Source organism: Carcharodon carcharias, chromosome 1, assembly GCF_017639515.1.
Source record: "Carcharodon carcharias isolate sCarCar2 chromosome 1, sCarCar2.pri, whole genome shotgun sequence".
In the NCBI taxonomy this organism is placed as follows: Eukaryota; Metazoa; Chordata; class Chondrichthyes; order Lamniformes; family Lamnidae; genus Carcharodon; species Carcharodon carcharias.
In genome coordinates, this window is record NC_054467.1 from 91830405 (window position 1) to 91853925 (window position 23521).

A 23521-nucleotide genomic window follows, 5' to 3' on the forward strand; every position below is an offset into this window, starting at 1 on the left:
TCCAGACTCCAGACCCTCAGCAATGTGGTTGATGCTTAAATGCCCTCTGAATAAGGGCAATTAGGGATGGGCAATAAATGCAGGCCTAGCCAACGATGCCCACATCCCATGAATGAATAATAAAAAAATCCCCCACAGCCCATCACCATAGCAATGTGATATTCCCAGACAGAAATGTGAATTAATTATCTTTAACTTTAAACCTATCTTGAAGCTGAAAGATACAAGGATAGTTTAAAACCTTTCCTTGTTTACTTTACCTTCAAACATTCTTTTAACTGGGGAAATTATATGAATAATTTAAATTGCCTTTCACTGCACTCCCCAACCGGTTTACACCTTAACTTCAAATCTTTTCCCTAGAGACAGTCCATCTCCTCAAGAGCTTTTCAGAGAGGCCCCTATAATTCTCGGTGTGAATACCTCTCACAACCATCCCAACAACACAAGATTTCCACTTTGATCTGTAATTCTAGGCCTTTCTGATAAGCTATCCAGACCAATCTTTCTTATCCCACATTTAGAAGCACAGTCTCCCAAACCAGAATAATGCCCAATAAACCATAAGTTATAATCTTAAAACATATTAATCTTAAAATTATGCATTTGTAACAAGTGCTACACCAGTGGCTGCAGCATTGCACCAATGGCTTCAGTTGTGGAAACCACAGATAGTCTTGCCGTGTGACCTCGAAAAGCTCTAGCCCTTGAAGGTCCAGCTTCAGACTGCACCACCTTAGCATGGATGGCAACAGTCTGTGCTGACTGGCAACAGCAAGGGCACTGCAGAGCTGTAGTGGTGGGAGTACAAATGCCGTCATCCTGAGAGATGACAGCTGCATGGGGCCTGTGTGGCACCTCAGCAATCCTAGTAAAGTTGGAGGACAGATTGCTACACTGCTGTGACACCCTGCAAACCTGGGCCTCCAGCAGGTGGTGGTGATAGTGGGGGAGAGCACCGAGCAGAGGAGTTGGTCCACACCTTTGGGGCCCTCTCTGCAGGGAGCAGTGCCTTTAGCAAGCTAAGGGGCGGAGGCAGATGCCATGAGGAAAGGAAGAAAGCAGCAAGTACAAGTCCAGGACTTGTGAGTGGCAGCATGGTGAGCAACAAGGCTATGTATAGGGCACTCCTGAGGATGGCGCAAGAGCCAGAAAGGGGAATTGATGACTTAGTCCAACTGATTGGTGGCACCTCCATATCTGAGAAGCCTCATAGAGAGAGAGAGAGAGAAAGCAAGGCAACAGCAAGGATCTGGAGCAACAACCGTGAATATTCACTGTAAATATCTTGTTCCTTTAAGTTAAGCTTTCCCTTGAGAGTTTATATGGCTTTGATGCCAGTAGAATGAAGGAACCCTGTTTTTTTTTAAACCTTCATGCAGTCTATGTCCTTAAATCGCATGTTACATTTTGGTGTCAGGAGTGGGATTCCCCAAAGCAAGCATCGAACCATGGCGGATGAAATTGAAAGAGGCCTGGCTGAGTTCAAACAGATGGTTAAAGAACTGAAGCTGGCCTGTCAGCGAGGGAGGCTGAAGTAGCTGCAGCTCTAGAAGAGGCGCAGGCTTCACACTTTGAAGCTGAGAACTGAAGTAATGACCAGGACACGGTTTGCAGTGTGCTATCCTTTAACATAGCAGAGGAAGGATGGAATATCCTTTCATGGATATTTTACCTGCTGACGGATAGGGAGCTGGACAGATTTGGGGGAAGACCAGAGATGTCCAAAGACCTGGCGACCAAGGGCTGGATCGAGGACACACAGCTAGTTATGGCATCCAGGGGCCTCGATGAGAGGGAGCAAGCAGCGTGCGTGATGGAACACCTGTGCGGGAAAGCACGCTGGAAAATACTGGGGAGAAGTGCAGATGTTCAAAGAAGTCCTCAGTGGCTCTTTGAGGTCCTGGCATGGGTTGTTGGGGACAGTAGTAGTCTATCACAGCTGAGGTTTTATGAGTACAAGCAAGTTGAGAGAGGACCCGGTCTCCATATCCCTGGAGCTGGTGAATTTCAATGACATCCTCCTCCTGGATCCCATCCTCAAATCGACCAGGGACAATGCAGCTGAAAAAACGCCTAGCTGAAGAGGTGAGGGACGAAGACACCCAAAGGGAGTTGAGGAGATTTAACAGTGACTAACTCCGACTGTCCTATGACACTGGAGATTACCTCATCCACACTGTGGGAGAGGACTGGACTCAGACCAGGACAGAGGCCACCATCGGGGAGGTGTCAGCATGGACGAGGGTGTGAACCTCAGGCTGAAGAGGCAGGTGAAACGGATTGCTGCACAGTAAGCACAAATTCAATCCTTGCTGTCCTATGTTTACAGTAAGCCTCGCAATCGAGCAAGCCTAAAGGAAACCCCAAATAGGTGCAGAAATTGAAACAGGGTTGAGCACTTCCAGCAAGACTGCCCTCAACAACCACATACATCATAGATGTCAGGCATGGTGACCGTAACCAGCACAACTCCAGTCGTCCTCCTTCACCAGAGATGACACAGGCCTGGCAAAGGAAATGGAAACACTGCAGCCCTCAGCTGGAAGCCTGACCATGAAAGGGAACCTACTTTTGCCAGTTTAGCAAGGATTAAGGCTGAAGCCATGCCCATGCCTCAAGCAAATGGCAGCATTCGCACCCCAATCCTCTGCAGAATCTGAGCAGGGAATTGGAAAAGTATCACCGATGTGCTTATGAGGGAGATCCAAACCCAATCCAGAGGGATAGAGTCATGTACAGTCTTACCTTTGCCATCCATCTCGAAGGAGGATTGCTTCGACTGGTTGATGAAGACATCAGTAGATTTCACTTCTACAGGAAGACTAAACATCCACTAGCCTGCCACTGCCTAAAAAGGAGTCCAAATAAGCATGTAAACTACTGAGGAGCTGGAAGAGGACCAGAGAGGAGGGCACTCTACTCTCTACTGACTGGTTCATGACAACTGGAGATAAGTGAAGCAACTCATCCTGCCCAGCAGTCTCAAGTGACAAATGTTGACCATTGTTTATGGTCAGGTGGGATACCAAGCATCAGAGAAAATAGTAGCGCTGACAAGAAGGTGATGTTACTCGCCAGGGATGGCTGCTGATTACTGCCAGAACTGCGAGAGGTGTACTTTGCCCCAAGCGGGGAAATGGCTCAACGCCAGTGGTCATATCCATGATGTTGAACCTGTAGCTGGAGGGTAACCTCAGAAGACCAAAGTCTGGTGGATAATGTGAGGGCAAGCAACCAACTTAACACCTGAGTGGAACCTGAATAGGAGCCAGCAATGGCCTGAGTTAAAACGAGTTGGATAGTGACAGGGAATCCCGGAATGTATGTCATGAAGGAAATACTGACATTAATGTGGACTCAAATATGTGAGCTGAGGTAGCTCAATCAAATCCACTGTTTATGTGGTTGCTCAGTAAACAGTCACCATGGGATATGTTTACTCTCAAGCAGGGACATGTGTAGCAGGGCCTCTGGCAACAGGTGGCGATGGTGAGGGAGAGCACCAAGCAGGAGAACTGGTTGCCCCCTCCCTGCAGGGAGTAGTGTCTTTATCAAGCTGAGGGCTGGAGGCAGATGTCATGAGGTGAGGGAGAAAGCAGCAAGGACAAGTTTAGGATTTGAGTGGCAGCGTGGTGACAAGACCCCTGAGGGTCTGAGGGTGGCTAAAGAGCCAGGAAGGGGAATTGGAGATCTAGTCACACCAACCGGCAGCATTCCTGAGTCTGAGAAGCCTTGTGGAGAGAGAGGGAGAAGGGTAGCAGCAGGATCTGGAGCATTGGCCATGAATATTCACTGTAAATAGATTGTTCCTTTAAGGTAAGCTTTCCCTTCAGACTTTATATGGCTTTGATGCCAGTGGAACAAGGGAGCCCTGTTTTTTTTAACCTTTGTGCAGTCCACGTGCTTAAACCATATGTTACATAACAGTGGTATTTGCAGCCATAATGGCAGCAGTCTACATTTGCATGGCAGCAAACTGAGCTTGCATGACCTCTGTCTTAGCTTCCACTGCAGCACTTAGACGTTGTGTGACTTCTTCTTAGGCTGCAATGGAAGCGGAGACGTTGGACATCAGGTGCAGCATCGTGGTTGGGTCTGAGTGTGCAAATGGAATCGGCTGCCATTTCCTCACTGGAAAGGGTGAGCTCCAAGCTCTGTGTAGAAACTTGTGCCAAGTTGGTGCCAATCTCCTCCTGCTCCTTGGCACTGAACACAGGCTTTCTGGCAGACTTCCCAATGCATCAAACATTTCTGTGTACACACCCCATCAACCTCCTTCTGTAAGCCGACTCATTGATGAGCCCATCCGAATCCTCTGCACCTAAACTCATGTGCAGCCTCACCCTTCGGTGAGCTGGCACCTGCACTGCCCTTGTCTCTTGCTTTTGCTGCTGGCTGTTCCCTGTTGCCTCACTACGTCTAAGCAACCTTCTGATTTACACATGCTGTCAGTATCTGAGCCTGTGGTTTGGAGTGTGAGAGCGAGTAAGGGCATTTCTTCATCGTCACTGTCTTCCTGCTCTTCCACCACTGCTTGGCCAGGTAGCAGCTCTTGGGTATCTGAACGGTAAAATACTCAAGGTTAACGTTGTGGTGAGGGGAGAGAGGAAAGCAAGAGGTGCATGGTTACATCATTTGTAGCTTGTCAACCAGACGAGATTATGGGATGTAGGGGGAAGTGGCATTTGAGGAGGAGGATTAGGTGTGAGAATACTGCTTCTTCAGTGACTGCAGCCCTGCTGCTGGCCATGGCCTCAGCAGCACGATGGGTTGAATGACCTTCTTCTGTGCTGGAGTAGTTCATCAATTGCTTATCTAAATCTCGAGAATACCTGGATTTGCACTGCTATGCATTTATTTCTTTATAATGTTACAATAATATGTGGAAAAACATATCACAATTTACTGAAATTCAGAAAGTAAAAGATAAGCAATAATTAATGGACAGAAAGAACGCTAAATTTTGACTTTGTGCAAAGTGTAAAATGGTTGGACAGTGAATTGGCAGTCAATTCTGAGAGAGATGTAAAAGTCCAGTGATTGGCTATCACCCATTTTACACTATTACATAATGTCAAAGTTATCCCCAGGCTGTCTACATCATTGACTTAGGCCAAAGCAATATAACATGGCTGACTCAAACAGAAGTGATAGGATGTTTATAAATTGCCTGAAGGTAACAAGATTTATACAACACAGAACACAACTACTGTAGCTTCACATTATTAAAATTTGTTTTAGTTCTGAATTACTTCTGAAGTATTTTCTTCATATTAATGATCAAAAAAAATCACAAATTGAAGAATATCTGAAATAAAACAGAAGATGCTGGAAATGTTGGGCAGGTCCATGAGCATCTGAAAAAGAAAGATAGATTTCAGATTGAACAATTCAGATGTAACCCTGCATCAGAATTTCACATCAGTTATAAATGGAACAGCCAGTCACTGTCTTCCACTGCTGCTTGGCCAGGTAGCAGTCTTGAGTATCTGAACGGTAAAAGACTCAAGGTTAGGGTTGTGGTGAGGGGAGAGAGGAAAGCAAGAGGTGCATGTTTACATCATTTGTAGCTTATCAACCAGACGAGTTTATGGATTGAAGGGGGAAGTGGCATTTGGGTCAGGGATATGTATTTTGGACATTTTTGATTCTGATAAGGATCTGTTTTGTGTATCTGTACTGTTAATGATGCTAGAATGTAAAAATCATCAGTGGTTTTAACACAGAGACAGATAAATTTATGGAATATGTCAAAGGTTTCACCAGCCTCGGGACATTATATCAACCTCAACTAGACCATTGCATCCAGTTCTGAGCAGCACACTTTAGGAAAGATGTGAAGGCTTTAGAAGGAGTGCAGAAAAGATTTATAAGAATGGCTCCATGCATGAGGAATTTAAGCTAAGTAGATAAAATTGGAGAAGCTGGGACTGTTCTCCTTGGAGAGGAGAAGGAGATTTGATAGATATATTCAAAATCATGAGGGATGTGTAGATGGAGAGAAAACTTCCCATTGATGGAACGATTGAGAATTGGAGAACACAGATTTAAGGTAATTGGCAAAAGAAGCAATAGCTAGATGAGGAAAAGCTTTTTTACACAGTGAGTGGTTAGAATCTGGAATGTACTACCTGAGACTGTGATGGAGGCAGAGTCAACTGATGGTTTCAAAAGGGAGTTGGATCATTATCTGAAAAAGGAAAAAATGCTCGGCTTTCGAGAAAAGGCCAGGGGACTGGAGAACAGCTAATGTGGTTCTGCTATTTAAGAAGGGTTGTAGAGATAAGCCAGGGAACTACAGGCCACTGAGTCTCATGTCAGTGGTAGGAAAACTATTAGAGAAATTTCTGAAGGAGAGTATCTATCTCCACTTGGAGAGGCAAGGTTTGATCAGGGATAGTCAGCATGGCTTTGTCAGAGGGAGGTCATGCCTAACAAATTTGATTGAATTTATTGAGGAGGTGACCTGGTGTGTAGATGAGGGTAGTGCCGTTGATATAGTTTATGTGGATTTCAGCAAAGCCTTTGACAAGGTCCCACGTGGGAGAATTATAAAGAAGGCAAAGGCACATGGGATACAAGGTAATTTGATAAAGTGGATTCAAAATTGGCTTAGTAATAGGAGGCAGAGAGTGATGACAGGAGGATGCTTTAGTGACTGGGAGCCAGTGTCCAGTGGCGTACCACAGGGATCTGTGCTGGGTCCCCTATTATTTGTCATTTATATAAACGACATAGATGACTATGTGGGGGGTAGGATTAGTAAGCTTGCAGATGACACAAAGATTGGCCAGATGGTTAGCAGTGAGGTTGAGGGTCTTGGGCTACAGGAAGATTTAGACGGGATGGTCAAATGGGCAGATAAGTGGCAGAAGGAATTTAACCCTGAAAAGTGTGAGGTGATACACTTTGGAAGGAGTAATTTGACAAGGAAGTATTCAATGAACGGCATGGCACTAGGAAGTTCTGAGGAACAAAGGGACCTTGGCATGTGTGTCCATAGATCTCTGAAGGCGGAGGGGCACATTAGTGGAGTGGTGAAAAGAGCATATGGGATACTTGCCTTTATCAATCGAGGCATAGATTACAAAAGTAGGGAGGTCATGTTGGAGTTGTATACTACCTTGGTGACGCCACTGCTGGAGTAGTGTGTGCAGTTCTGGTCGCCACATTATAGGAAGGATGTGATTGGACTGGAGGGGGTGCAGAGGAGATTCACCAGGATGTTTCCTGGGATGAAACATTTAAGTAATTAAGAGAGGTTGGATAGACTTGGGTTGTTTTCGTTGGAGCAGAGAAGACTGAGGGGCGACCTGATTGAGGTGTACAAGATTATGAGGGGCATGGACAGGGTGGATAGGGAACAGCCGTTCTCCTTAGTTGAAGGGTCAGTCACAAGGGGACATAAGTTCAAGGTGAGGGGCAGGAGGTTTAGGGGGGATGTGAGGAAAAACTTTTTTACCCAGAGGGTGGTGACGGTCTGGAATGCACTGCCTGGGAGGGTGGTGGAGATGGGTTGCCTCACATCCTTTAAAAAGTACCTGGATGAGCACTTGGCACATCATAACATTCAAGACTATGGGCCAAGTGCTGGTAAATGGGATTAGGTAGGTAGGTCAGGAGTTTCTCATGTGTCGGTGCAGACTCGATGGGCCGAAGGCCCTCTTCTGCACTGTGTGATTCTATGAGTGGCACTAAGCGAATTGTTCCTTCAGAGGGTCAGCACAGACAAGATGGACCAAATGGCCTCCTTCTGCATTGTAACTATTCTATAATTCTGTGGTACAAAAATTTAAATGGGTCAGGTCTAAGAACACAATCTAAATAGTAAGTCAAGTCAGTGAATGCTGCCAATATAGGCCAATCCACAAAGTTGTGCATAATCCACCCATTAACTTGGATAAAATCTTCATAAGTGTAGAAGCTAATGCTGCTTGTGGGTATCCCATTTATATTATTACTCGCACCAGCCCATGCCACATAAACTTGGTACTCCAATCTTCAGTAAGTTAGAAGAGGGAAAAACCCTCTTGGCAATTGCTGTGTTTGAATCAGTTTAATTATCAATTCCAATTTGGCTTGTGCAGGGGATTGGGGCAGGGTTGGTGGAGGACAAAAATCATTTAATTTATTTGTCTTTTTTAAAATCAGTTTAACAAAAGGGATAAACACCAGAATGGGATGTAGCATGTTAGAAAAAAAATCATTGCTGAAATAAATTAGGGATCTTGGAGTTAAGGTCCCGGGAGTGAAATTGGCCTTCACCAGTACAGTGAAATGCTCAGATGATGAATTGGCAGCCTGTTTTATACTACTCTCAATTTTCTTTTCCATTGAAGTCTCTTTACTAACAGCGTTCTCAACGTGGGAGTTAATTTTACGCATTCAAAAGTAAGCAATGCATTTTTTGGAGAAGTCGTATTACTCCCAGGAAATTAAGTTGAAGTGGAATTTATTTGAATAGCACGTCCTCCATTTTCACTTTTATGCAGTTCCTGCATATGCTAGCTGGCCTGCCCACCCTCCTTCCCTTCTCTGGCCTCCTTGAGCTCTTGCTGCCCAATGAGGTTCAGTTTGACACATCCAGATGTCGTAAAATTCCATTTATAATTAAAATAAAAATCTAACATCTTAATTCATACAGCATCTTACGAAATGGAATGATGCTTTTGTTACAATGAAAAGTTGGGTAGTTTATTCCTATTTAATCAACATTAAAAAGTGGGCTGTCTGATAGATCATCGGATACCAAATTCTCTGATCATGAGCTACCATGTTTTATTCTGGACACCAACTGACCCTTGTAAAAACATGAACTAGGGAGCTCTATCAGGAGTTCAGTTAGTAAATGCCCTTCCTACTATGGGAAAGAGCCATGCAGCTCAGTGAAGTCTTAGGTTTGATCCATAGTACATGCTGAATTAGTGAGTCTCAGCTGTACAATGGCTCTGAGTTAAGGAGGGAGAAATTCAGCCATACATGGATGCTCTTATTCACTTTTAAATGATTAAAGCTATCTCTTGTTTAGCATTCCTAATGGGTTCCTAAACAAAAATGTGCCAAACGAAAATCACTTGTCCATAAGAAAGCCTATATTGAGGGTTGGTTACATCCTGACCACTAATTTTTATATTAATAATTTACAGTGTTGGCTGTCTTCAACCTAACTGCCCCAAAAATCCTTTTTATTTACTGGTTGCTTCTTGACTTCCGGCCTCTCACTGGCCTTCCTGACCTCGTCTTGCTCAGGTATTCTTCTTGATCCCTCCCTCTTTCGAGCCTTTACTGTGACCTAAGGTTTACGAGAGGGGTGGTGCGAGGTGTGGCGAGCGGGAAGCAACAAGGGGGTCAGTGAGGTGAGCAACGGTGAAGGCCAGCTTGCATGCGCAGGAACTGCAAAAAATTGAGAGCCCACTATTCAGGTCCCTAATTGAACAACGTACTATGAGAATGTCATCTGACCCGATTGTCTGCCCCCTTTCTGCGACTACGTTTACCGCCAGGTGTCCCTGGAGAGGGAGCACGCGGTGTTTGCTGGCACCATTGAGGCCTTCCATGCTCGGTGGGCACTGTGGGGATTGAGGTATTTTATTGGCCCCCTTAATCACATTTTGGTTTAATTTGGTTTACCAGTCTTCCTAACTTAGGGGCTGTGTTTATTTTGTCCCTCACTTTGTTAATTTAGTTTATTTGGTTGACTCCAAACGAGTTAAACAGAAGATGCCTTTACTGCTAGAAAGTGTGGACACTTCCCATTATAAATGGCAAAGGAGAAGAGGATTGAACTTGGCTTTGATGGCATCATGTTTAAATAACCTGTCTGTACTCATTATTCAAAGCTACACATGGGACTGCGTATTATGCACCCCTGTTGCCCCGTTTGAAGGTGGGGTGGGGAGAACAAGTGGGATCCAGCAGGTGGCCTGTCTGAAATTTTACAGGGACGGTGGAGGTGTCGAGCAGTCTGCTCACACTTGGGCTTATTGAGGCCCTTAAGTGGCCAATTAATGGCCAGTTAAGGACCTCATTCCACCATGCCAGTATTTAACCCACGTTGGGGGAGGCCCACAATATACACAAAGCCCAGCTAAGCTAAGTTTTAGCTAAGCACATTGGTGTTGGGTAAGGGGGGAACTCCTTTGCGGGTCCCCGAGCCCATCTGAGGCATTATCCTGCTGCTCCCCCCTAGGTATTGCCCCTTTAACCCTCCCCCAGCCTCTTAAACTCTGTCCCTCACCCAACTCACCCCTCTCTCTGAGACCCCTGACCCTAGAATTAACAGATCTCCTCGACGTGCGGGACTGCCTGTTGTCCCAGCAGTGGCCACCGCTCCTGGCTGACGCTGCTGGGACTATAGAGTTTCCAGCCTTCCAAATGACTAGCATCTCTCTAAGTCAGACATTCTCCTGAGGAAGGGGTGGAAGTCTCACCTTAAAGCAATTAACACTGCTCTGTGCGTTAAATTGCTGAGGGGCAGTCATTGGGATTATGGGCAGGCTCGCCCCCAACTTTTTAGCTGGCGCGGATGGTGGGGCAAGGCAAGCACCATGCCACCCTGTAAAATCATAGAGTCAGACAGTGTAGATTGAGGCCATTCAGCCCATTGTGCCTGTGCTGTTTCTGTCATCCCACTCCAATGCTTTTTCCTCATAATAGGACAAAATTTTCCCTTTCGAGTTAATTATCCAATTCCCTTTTGAAAGTTACTATTACTGTGAAGTTTTAAGTTGAAATTTCAGGCTGTAAAGTAAAAAATATAGAAGCTTTGTTTTATTAGGCATATTGAAAATATACAAACATTTCAGCTGAGCTAGTCGTTTAATACAGCTGAACTTGATCTGTCTGCTTTTTCCATTTGATGAAACTGTCAGTCAGTTGAAGGTTTTAGTCAGAAATTGTTGTTCAAGTAAGAAAAACTTCACAAACAATTCACTGTGTTACAATAAGAACTTTATGATGTTATTAGAATGAAATAATTGAAATAAGCTCATTTGTAACAAACTGTCAGTGTTTATCTTTAAAAGACCCAGGGACCTATATAAGAAATTACTGTTTCCCTAGCAGTTCCAGAAGCAGGTAAAGAGGACTAAATAGCAAAATGATTACTTGACCTTTTCCATTGCTTTCTAAAGAACTTTTCAAATTGAATTCTCAGTAGTCCATTATCTGTTTTCCTCCAATTTATTCTGCTTTGTGTAACATGTTGCTTTGAGGAAAACCTGCTCAAATATATCCTTTTGCATTTCTTATTCTTCAGGTACTTCCACGACAGACCTGTGGCCTTTTCACCCATACCATATTCTACAAGGAGTACCCTGGAGGTCCAAGAGAACTGGATAAAAGCATCAGAGGAGGAGAACTTTTCCTCACTGTTCTCCTTAATCCAGTAAGTATTTAAACTATCTGTAGTTGTGAGCATTTGTGGTGGCAAAGAGAATCTTGATTTTCCCCAAAGCTCCCCCCTCACAGCCCTGAACTCATCTTCCTCTAGTTTCTCTCCAATCTTTCCTCATTCCCTACCCAAGTTCATCTTATCCATGAGCCTCCGCTCCTGATCTCTTGACTCTATACCTGTTAACTAGCTGATCATCCAACATTCCTTCCTGTTTCCCTCGCTACAGGTATTGTAAATGCTTTCCTCTCCTCAGGTACCACTATCACACCTGCTACTCCCCTGCTTTCAAATATCCCATCATAACCCACTCCTCAAAAAGAAAACCCTTAAGTGTCTGTCCTTGCAAACTGTTGCCTGATCTCCAACCTTCCCATCCTCTCCTCTTGAACATGTTGCTTCCAAATTCCATGGCCTGAATCTTGCACTCATTGGGTGGCCCTTGACTGCGATTTCACGTTGGCTGGACAATTAACTGGCAGCCAACGTGAAATGCATGCTGAGAAAGGCTCAGCGCTGCCAGCGGGGGTTGGGAGAGGATGCTGCGGGAAGAGGGTGGGCGCTGAGAGAAGTGAGGATGTGGGCAGGCGCTCCCTGAAGGCTGAAAGTTGCTATGGAGCTGCCTCAGGGAGCTGCAGTACTGTAAAAATGAAATGAGGTCAATAAACTGCTGCAAACTGTGTCAATACTGCAAATTCAAGCACCTGGCAGCAAATCATACAGCACCTCATCCCTCAAACGTTTTTTTAAATTTTATTTAACCCCAGACATTTTATCCCACCCTGGATGTAGTTTGTAATGAAAATGTGAAAGTCGATTGGCCTGTCCACCAACCACAAAAGTGGTAGGGCAACATAAAATCGCTGACAATTGGCTCCTTAACAGGCTTAATTGCCCGCTTAACTGACGACAGGTGCGCTTTCGACTCCCACACGTGCCCGCCAACCATAATGTTGCGTGCAAGCGTGATGCTGTCAGCATACGTGGCTGATGTCTTCTTGCAATTTCATGCAATTCCGGGTCAGGCGCGCGCCCACACATTCAACGTAAAATTCTGGCCCATGTTTCTTTCCCACAACTCCAATCAGGTTTCCATCCTTGCTACAGCACTGAAAATAATCATAGAATCATACAACATATAAAGATGTCAATCAGCCCATTATGCCTATGCTACCTCTTTGAAAGAGACATCCAACTAGTCCCACTCCCCTGCTTTTTCCATATAGCCCTGCAAATTTCTTCCATTCAACTGTTTATCCAATTTCTCCTTTGAACATCATTATTGAATTTGCTTCCACCACTTGTTCAGCAAGTGCATTCCAGATCATCATGACTCACTGCGTAAAAAAACCTCCTAATTTCTCCTTGGCTCTTTTGCCAATCACCTTAAACCTGGTTGCCTATGCTCCTGCTAGTGTAAACCATTTCTCCCTCTGTCATATGTCAGTAATCCTCCAAATTTTGAACACCTCCAGTAAATTCCCCTTGATCTTTTCTGCTCTAAGGAGAACAATCTCAACTTGACTAATCTCTTCATATAACTGAAGTCTCTCAATCTGGTACCATTCTAGTGAATCGCTTCTGCACCTTCTCCAATTAAGGCCCAGGTTTCAATACAGTTCACCAACTGATGATTTTAAAAGGTTAGCATAACTTCCTTACTTTTTTACTCTATACCTATGTTTATAAAGCCAAGAATCCCATACGCATTTTTAAAGCCTTGTCAATTTACCATCATTTTCAAAGAGTTGTGTACTTAACACAAACGTGTCTCTGTTCCTGCACCTCATTTAAAATTATACCACTAAGTTGATATTCTTCCTTCCAAAATGCTTATACTTAATTCTGCTCTAAATTTAATCTATGTGTCTGCCCTTATCACCAGTCTAAGTTCTCCTGAAGTTTGTTCCTATCATCCTTCCTGTTTACTACATACTCCAGTTTTGTGTCATCAGCAAATTGAAATTGTGCACTGTATACCAAAGTATTGAAAAGAGCTGTGGACTTAATACCGACACCTGGAGGGTACAACTGACTACTTCCATCCAGCTTGAAAAACAACTGTTCACCACTACTTTCTTTCTATTGGCCAATTTCGTATCCATTATCTCTTTAATCCCATAGGCTTAATTAAAGTCTCAAATGACATCCTCCACTGTGACCTTGACTATGACCTTGACTATGTTGTATTATTTCTCCTTATTTTTCTTGACTTTTCTGCTGGCTTTCACATGGTTGACCATACTATTACCTTCTAAGCCTCTCCTTCTATTTCAAGCTGAGTGGGACTAATCTCACCTGGTTAGCTATCAAGTTGTGGTGAAAGTATCTCCTATAATGACTTCTTTTCCTGCCTGTGCACCATTAACTTTGGAATTCTGCAAGGATATGTTCCTGATGCCCACTATCTTTCATCCACAAGATGCCCCTCAGCGACATTATGTGAAAACGTCACTTCAGGTTCTGCATGAATGATGGTGGCACCTAACTCTACCTCTCTTGAAACCTCTCAATGGGTTGAATTTTCCCCCCGTTGTGGGGGAGAGGTTGATGACCGGACGTGTGCTGGTGCGCTTCCGATTGGTGCCCCTGATTGGAGGCACAGCGCCATTTTACTTGGGTGGGCCAATTAAGGTCCACCCAGCATGACGTCCACAGGGAAGCGCTATGCGCTCCCTGTGGGGGTGGGGCGGGGGGGGGGGGTGGTGGATTCCCTAAAATCGAGAGTGTGCTCTATCGCACATACGCACAAAAGAGCGCTCTCACCTCCCTGAGGCTAAGAGCTGCCTCAGGGAAATCGGTCTACTTTAAGCCAGATTAAAAATAGAGAAAAAAAATTCCCTTACATGTTCCCTCATGTGACAAGTTCATAATTTCCATAACAACTTTATTAAAATTTTTAAAACCCTACATGAAACCTCATCCCGTCAGTGGATGAGGTTTCATGTTTTTCCAGTTGCCGCCGGGGCTCCTGGCCTGCCCACCAACCTTAAGGTTGGACGGGCAGGTCCTTTAATTGCTTAATTGATCCTGTCAATGGTCTCAATTGGCCATTGACAGGTCAGTGGACCCGCAGCTGATTTTGCTTCGCCCCCGCCTTCCTGAAAATTTAAAGGGGGCGGGGTGACACCGGGAGTTCCGCCCGATGTCATCCCGCGTCATTTTACGCATCGACAAGCGGGCCCCGCCCACGCTCGCCGACAGTAAAATCTAGTCCTAGGTGAGCCAAAATATATTTCAACTAAACAATGGGGTTGAAGCCATTGTCTTTGACCCCTTCTATAAATTCAATCCTGCTCCCTGGCCACCATCTCAGGCTGGATCTCACTGTTCACAATCTCATCATTCTATTTGATCCTGTGCTGAGTTTCACACCCCATCACACAACACCCATCTTTACTCCTGTCTCAGCCCATCTGCTGCTGAAACTCTCATTGATGCTTTTGTTATCTCCAGACTTGGCTGTTTTACTACTTTCCGAGCTGACCTCCCACCTTCCATCTTCCATAAATTTGAACTAATCCAAGCCTCTGATGCCTATTTCCTGACTAATACTTTCCTATTCATGCATCACCCCTGTCCTCGCTGACCTACATTGACTGCTAGTTAGCCAACACCTTGATTTTAAAATCCTCAACCTTGTGTTTAAGTCTTTCCATGGTCTCACCTCTCCACTTTTCTCTAACCTCCTTCAGTCCTACACCCCTCTGAGAACTCTGCATTTTTCCGACTCTGGTCTCTTGAGCATCCCTCCAACTCCCTTCATCCTTCAGCTGTCTAGACCCTTAGCTCTGGAATTCCTGACCTAAACCTTTCCACCTTACAATTCTCTTCTCCCTTAAACATGATGCGTCAAGTCTACTTTTTGATTAAACTTTTAACCACCTGTCCTAATATCGCTCTCTTTGGCTCCGTGTCAGCTTTTGTCTTATTTTGCTTCTGTGAAAAATTTTGTTTTGGCATGTCAAAGACAATTCACAAATGCACATTTTTTTGATGTGGACTGTAGAATAAATAATGCCCTGGAAATTAAGTGCCCAGGAAAGGGTTTGGAAACTATTATGGTAAATCTGGGATTTTGAATGGACCTGGCTGGCAGATCCAAGCGATGCGGTGGAGGGGTTGGGGTGCCGGGCTGTAGAGGCCAGGGGTGGAGGGTTAAAGGGAGGGGGGTACAATCTTGGGAGCAGGTGCCTCCAATGGGTACAGGGCACTCCCAAAAGGAGGTAACCCCCCTTGTCTGACAGTCGCGAACGGTGCTGAACATTGTGCATTCTTCAGTGAACATCCCCACTTCTGACCTTATGATGGAAGGAAGATCATTAATGAAGCAGCTGAAGATGATTGGGCCTAGGGCACTACCTGAAGAATTCCTGCTGTGGTGTCCTATACTGAGATGACTGACCTCCAACAACCACAACCATCTTCATTTGTGCTAGGTTTGACTCCAACCAGCGGAGAGTTTTCCCCCTGACTTTCCCATTGACTCCAGTTTTGCTTGATGCCACACTTGGTCAAATGCTGCTTTGATGTCAAAGGCAGTCACACTCACCTCTCCTCGGGAATTCAGCTCTTTTGTCTTTGTTTGGTCCAAGGCTGTAATGAGGTCAGGAGCTGAGTGGCCATGGCAGAACCCAAACTGGGCATCAATGAGCAGGTTATTGCTAAGCAAGTGCTGCTTGGTAGCACTGTTGATGACCCCTTCCATTACTTTGGTGACGATGGAGAGTAAACTGATGGGGCGGTAATTGGCCGGGTTGGATTTGTCCTGCTTTTTGTGGGTAGAACATAATCTGGGCAATTTTCCACAAAGCTGGGTAGATGCCAGCGTTGTAGCTGTACTGGAACAGCTTGGCTAGGGACGCAGCAAGTTCTGGAACACAAGTCTTCAGTACTATTGCCGGAATATTATCAGGACCCATAGCCTTTGCTGTATCCAGTGCCTTCTTGTAATCAAGTGGAGTGAATTGAATTGGCTGAAGACTGGCATCTGTGATGCTGTCGATCTCTGGAGGAGGCTGAGATGGATCATCCACTCGGCACTTCTGGCTGAAGATTGTTGTGAATGCTTCAGTCTTATCTTTTGCACTGATGTGCTGGGCCCCTCCATCATTGAGGATGGGGATATTTGTGGAGCCTTCCCCTCCAGTGAGTTGTTTAATTGTCTACCAGCATTCAAGACTGGATGTGGCAGGACTGCAGAGCTTAGGTCTGATCCGTTGTGGGATTGCTTAGCCCTGTCTAACACTTGCTGTTTGGCACACAAGTAGTCCTGTATTGTAGCTTCACCAGGTCGACACCTCATTTTTAGGTATGCCTGGTGCTGCTCTTGACATGCCCTCTTGCACTCTTCATTGAACCAGGGTTGATCCCCTGGCTTGATAGAGTGGGGAATATGACAGATTATATTTGAGTACAATTCTGCTGCTGCTGATGGCCCACATGCCTCATGGATGCCCAGTCTTGAGTTGCTAGATCTGTTCAAAAGCTATCTCATTTAGCACGGTGGTAGTGCCACACAACACAATGGAGGGTATTCTCAGTGTGAAGCTGGGACTTCATCTCCACAATGACTTTGTGGTGGTCACTCCTGCTGATACTGTCATGAACAGTTGCAAGTGCAGCTGGTAGGTTGGTGAAGATGAGGTCAAGTGTGTTTTTCCCCTTGTTGGTTTCTTCACCACCTGCCCCAGACCCAGTCTAGCTGCTATGTCCTTTAGGACTCAGCCAGCTCGATCAGTAACGGTGCTTCCGAGCCATTCTTGGTGGTGGACATTGAAGTCCCCCACCCAGAATACATTCTGTCCTGCCGGTGGGACAGGACATACCCAGGATGGTGATGGTGGTGTCTGGGACATTATCTGAAAGGTATGATTCTGTGAGGATGACTATTTCAGGCCATTGCTTGACTAGTCTGTGAGACAGCTCTCCCAATTTTGACACTAGCCCCCAGATGGTGGTAAGAAGGACTTTGCAGGGTCAACAAGGCTGAGATTGCTGTTGCAGTTTCCAATGCCTAGGTTTCATTCCTTTTTTGTGACTTTGTAGCATTAGTTACAACTGAGTGGCTTGCTAGGCCATTTAAGAATCAACCACATTGCTGTGGGTCTGGCATCACATGTAGGCCAGACCAGGTAAGCACTGCAGATTTCCTTCCCTAAAGGGGATTAGTAAACCAAATGGGTTCCAATGGTTTCATGGTCATCATTAGACTTTTAATTCCAGATTTTATTGAATTCAAATTCCACCATCTGCCATGGTGGGATTCAGACCAAGGTTATTACCCCAGAGTATTGCCCTGGATCTCTGGATCACTTGTCCAGCAACAATACCACTATGCCATTGCCTCCCCTGATATCTTCACTGCTTCCCTCCCTCAAGCCCTACGCTTGAGTGACTTCTGACCTCAGTGATTAAAACCTCCATTGCAGTTCATTATACTCTATCCCCTCTGAGTTCACTGCCATTTTATCCTCCCTTAATCTTGCCCTCCATATAAATTCTTCAGCTCGTTTTTACTGTATTTCCTTGTCCTTGTCATCTGTCCTTGCTATCTTGTGGCCACACTGCACCCATTGTGTCAACCAGAGATGATGCCAACTCTGATCACTTTCTTGTGTCATTCTCCATCCACATCCCCCTTCCTCTCCCAACCCTACTTCGTTTTCTGTCAGCCCCTGGAATGAACAGTTTTTCCCAATTCACTTACAACTGCACTTTTAAAATCGCAACTGTGCAGCCTTTGGCCCCCCATTCATCATGACATTTCTGAAGCTACAGATCTGCTCAAACATATCTTCATCTTCACTTTTGGTGTCCTAGTCCCCACTAGTAAAACCATTACTTTCTCTCACCCTGGTTGTTCTCCATGATATGACCCTCATCTCCATGTCCCCTCAGTCCAGACGAAGTCAGCTTGAATTTCCATGGCAGACAACTGTTTTAGCCAGTCATCCCCAGATCTGTTATCAGGTTCTACTCTCCTCTGCCAAAACTGCTCACTATTGCAGGATCACCGTGCAATACAAAGGTAACCTCCAGCTTATTTTTTAAACTACATACTATCTTCTTAAGCCCCTCTGCCCTGCCTCCTCCACCCTCATCTCCAACAGCAGGTATAAGGTTCTCCTGGTCTTCTTTGCCACCATGGTTGAGACCATCTTTTCAGCTTCCTCTGCTGCTTCCACCCCTTTCTGTAGCTCACCTGGATAAGCTTCCTCTAAGGCCTCCCTTTACACTAGTCCTTAACTTACATTTTTCTCTACTTTCTCTCCTATCTCCCTCATGCCTTCTCCAAGCTCATCTTGTCCTTGAGACCCACCTTAGACCTCATGTCCACTAAAGTGCTTATCACGCAACTTTCCTTCCTGGCCTCTATTTTAGCAAATATTGTCAACGGTTCTCTCTACTCAGGTATCGTAACCCTTAACCCCTCTGTCTTTACAAACTACTAGCGCATTTTCAATCTCACTTTCCTCCCCAAAATCCTTGAATGTGCTTTCACTTCCCGAATTCATTCTCATCTTTCCTGGAACTCCATGTTTGAATCCCTTCAATCAGGTTTTCACCCTTGCCACAGTACTGAAACTGCTCTTACCAAAGCCACAAATGATATCCTAGTGAAAATTATCCCTGCTTATCCTTCTTGATCAGTCTGCAACCTTTGACATGGTCAACCACACCAGCTTCTTCCAACGCTTCTCCACTGGCATCCAGCTAGATGGAACTGCTCTCACCTGTTTTCATTCTTACCTGTCCAGTCTTAGCCAGAGAATCACTTGCAATGGTTTCTCTTTCTGCTCCCACACAATTACCTTTGGGGGTCTTCCAAGGATCTACCCTTGGTCCTTTCCTATTTTTCATCTGCATGCTGCCCCTTGGCAATATCATCGGAAAACACATCAGTTTCCACATGTATGCTGACAACACCCAGCTCTACCACACCACCAACTCTGACAACACCTCCACTGTCTCTAACTTATCGCATTGCTAGTCCGACATCTTGTACTGGATGAGCAGAAAATTCGTCCAAATAAATATTGGGAAGACAAAACCTATAGTTTTTGGTCTCTGCCAGAAAATTCTTTCCCTTGCTACCCACTCTACCCGTGTCCTCATCTGTGGATAACTAGATCATTGGTGTTGCATTTTATCCTAAGATGAGTTTATAACTATATACTCGCGATGTCACTAAGACTGCCTGCTGCCATCTCTGTAACATTGCCTGACTCTGCCTCAGCACAGCTCAGCTCATCTGTTGCTGAAACTCTCATCCATGCCTTTGTTGCAGCTATACTTAGCTATTCTAATGCACTATTGGCTGGTCTTCCACCCTTCATAAATTTGAGGTCATCCAAACTTTGCTGCTCGTATCCTAACTTGCAACAGGTCCCATTAACCCAGCACCTACAGACCTACATTAGCGCCTGGTTTAGCAACAATTTAATCTTAAAAGTCATCAAATAATCCTGCAACTCTTTTGATGCCTTAAAATTTCTTGAGTGGCCTTCCTGTCACCATCCCACCCACCTTCGCCCCAACTGAAGGTCAATTATTAGACACTTAAGGGCTGCTCCCTGCCCGGTCTCAATTTTGAGGCTGGCGGGAGGAGTTCAGGAGCAGGGGAAGCCCCACAGGTCACCCTGCTCTTGGGTGGAAAGCACCCCCCAGTCTCTCCATCAAGGACTCCACTCACACCTCCCCTCCCTGCTGTGAGATCCACCGTGCTTACCATTGTCCTGGACTCCAGAACTTTTAATCTGGGGGCTACCTGTAGTCCCAGGTTTGGCCACTGGTGCCGCTGGGAGGACAGAGCTGCTGGCCAATCAAATAAGCTGGCAGCTCTCTGAGGCAGGAAATATACCTCAGTGAGGTGCAAAAGTCCTGTCTCCAGCCAACTAATGCTCCTCAGAGGTTTATATGGCTGTTGGGATGCTGTGATTGGAGGGGATGTGTTCTCCGTCAGCTCTTCAGGTGGTGGGACAGGCAACCCCACCATCCAAAATATTCTGCCCTTTGTATTTTACAGTTGTCTGATTGCATTGAGCAGCTATGCCATGCTGTCTCATAGGAAGAGAGATGGAAGTGGGGACCATAGTATCAAACACAGCTACAGGAGGAAGCATTCCTGTGATGCAGATCCTTGGGTTACAATAGCTGGCAACATTATACGTTGATGCAATTGCATCTAACTCTTCCTTCATACAGAAGGAATTTTAATTTTTATAGCTCCTTCCATGATCTCAGGTTGCTCTAGAGTACTTCACAGCCAAGAATTACTTTTAAAACATAGTCATTGTTATGTAGCCAAATGTAGCAGCGGATTTGCACACCATATGCCCCAACAAACAACAATAGATGAACAATGTTTGATGATGTCAGTTAAGGGATAAATGTTGACTAGGATACAGGGAGACCTTCCCACTCTTCTTTGAAGCATCGATAAGGGATCTTCGTCCAAAAAAAAATCCCTCTGAACTGTCAACTAGATCACATGCTCATGTCCAATATTGGAGATCAGACTCACAGGCCATTGACCCCAAGGTGAGAGTATCCCCACTTAACCAAACAGATACTCAGTAAGTTGGAAACATCAGAGGCACATGAGGGGACATGTTTTATAACATTTTTCTAACTGTTTTTTGAAAACTCTTCACCTCCCTGAGGTAGCTCTGTGCCTCAAGCAGATTCCCAAGCGTGTACTCGCGCACATGCGTGAGGTTCGCGCTCGCCTTCCCCACCCCTCACCCGCCTGCCAGTTAAGGCAGCGCTAAGCGCTGCATCTCGTGTTTCAATCTGGGCAGGCCTTGAAATCGCCTTCTGACCTCGATCGCAGGCGGCGGTCAGTTTCCCAACTGCCCCTGCTCACCCCTGCCGACAATGGCTAAATTCTGCCCTATCTCTACACTGACTGCTGAGGTAGCTACCCTCCTATTGGTTATTACAGATCATGTGATCTTCCTTAACTAGTATTATTCTTAAAAGCTATAAAACTATAATTACGGCATTCCTCCCGTCTTAATTTGGCTATAGATATCATATTTACAAGTACATATTTTTCAAGACAACATATCTGGGTAAGCTATTCACAATTTTAGTCTTTCAGATGGTTTCCTGGTATGTATGGATCGTTGCAGCTCCACAACTTCAGATTCTTTGTCAGGAACCTCCTTTTCCAGAGTTGCCTGAACATCAGGTGCTTCGGTGGCACTTGCAGTTCTGTATACTCAACTTTTACAGGAACATCAGACATGTCAGTCCTGGGTTGAGTATTCTCAACAGGGAACACAGACCCGGTCATGATCACTGGTGGAACCAAATCTTGGTGATTTGTCTCTCTCTTCCTTAAATGGTCCACATGTTACAGATGATCTGGCCTTCCACCTCCATGCAGTAAGATAAAGGTACAGTCACCTCACTTATTTCAACCGGTAACCATTGCGATCCTTGTCTGAATTTCTTCACATATACCGGATCTCCCACAGTAAATTTCCACTCACGACGATGCCAATCGGATCTAGTTTTCTGGCTTCCCTGACTCCTTTCCACCTTCCCCTCTAAATTTGGCATTATTAAGCTCAATCTTTTCCTGCGACAGTATTTCAACAATAACTCTGCAGGTGTGACATCTGTTGTTGTGTGAGGGGCAGTCCTGTAATGAAAAAGAAAATGTGCTAGTCTGGTTGCCAAGGAATCACCAATTAGCTTTCTCATGCCTGCCTTGAATGTTTGAACCACCCTTTCGGCCAGTGTATTTGAGGAAGGGTGGTACAGTGCAGTTTTCACGAGTGATACCATTGAGGCTGATAAATCGTTGAAATTCAGCACTCATAAATGCCGTGCTATTATCAGAAATGATTACTTCTGGTAGTCCGTGAATGAAAAACTCTGACGTAATTTCTCAGTTGTAGCGCCCGATGTTGGTGACTTCACCTCATATATGTCCAACCATTTTGAATGGGCATCGACAATGAGCAGAAACATTGTTCCCAGGAAAGGCCCAACGTAGTCAATGTGTAACCACACTCAGGGTCTACCTGCCCACTCCCATGGGTGTAATGAAGCTGTCACTGGCAACTTTTGCAGTTATTGACATTGCACAAGTGCCTTAATGAACTTTCTATTTTGCCATCCATCCCAGGCCACCGTAGATAGCTGTGTGCTATGGTCTTCATTTTGGAAATTCCTGGATGGGCACTGTGTAGTTCAATTAAAAGTAGCTCCCTTCCCTTTGGAGGAACTATCACTCGTGCTACCCACAGTAAGATGCCATCCTGGCTGGTTATTTCATGTCTTCTGTTGAAGTACGCTTTCATTTAATCAGATACAGGCTCCTGTGACCAACCGTGCAGCAATTGTTCTCGTACTTGAGATAGGACTGGGTCACGATTTGTCCAGTCTCTGATCTGTTGAGCACATACCGGCGCAGAATCTAAGAAATTTAACAGTAAACCAAGTTCCTGTGGAACTGGGACGTGCTCATCATTTTCTTTTAAAGGCAAATGACTAAGGATGTCGGCATCTGTGATTTGATTGCCAGGCCTATATAAGACAGTGTATTCGTATTCTGCCAGAATTAAGGTCCAATTAGTATTTCCGTATCTTCTTTCTAGCACAGGCTTTAATCTTGGCCTTCTTTTTGACTTCACTATTGGCCAGACTTCTCTCAAATGCAAGCTCAACTTATCTGAGCTCAGTGGCTGAGTCTCCCAAAATTTCATTATCTGTCTGCACCTTGGAAAATTCTGTGACTTTTGCTTCCAAAGCCTCTTTACCTTATTTTAGCGGATTCTTCAGCTCTTCCGTCTCTTTTTTGTATTTGTTTGTTGCCTGCTGGAAAATTGAACATTGTTGTGTCTTCTCCGGCAACTCATTCTTCAGTTTATTCAGAGAAGTGCTGAATTCTTTCTGTTTCTTTTCATACTTTTCCAGAGGTACCAACTTTGACCTGATGGAGCCTTGTAATGTGTGAAGGTCTCTCAACAGGTTTTCTTTTGCCTGTCAAAGGTTGCTCACCTCGTTTTGAACCCTGTCATCAAGCAAGGTCTCTTCGAGTTTCTTCTGCTATTCTTCCAAGTTTTGGCTTAAGACAGGCTGCATTTCTTCAGATTGTTGAATCCTTGAACA

At 45.0% G+C, this 23521-nt stretch overlaps 1 protein-coding gene across 1 annotated transcript in view; it reads left to right on the forward strand.

Moving 5' to 3' along the window:
• Positions 1-23521, forward strand: part of ndst3 (N-deacetylase/N-sulfotransferase (heparan glucosaminyl) 3) — a 256590-nt gene that overhangs the window by 145438 nt on the left and 87631 nt on the right. The window contains exon 5 of the mRNA XM_041180735.1: positions 11261-11389. Coding sequence (XP_041036669.1) covers positions 11261-11389 — 129 coding nt within the window. The remainder of the gene's footprint in view (positions 1-11260; positions 11390-23521) is intronic.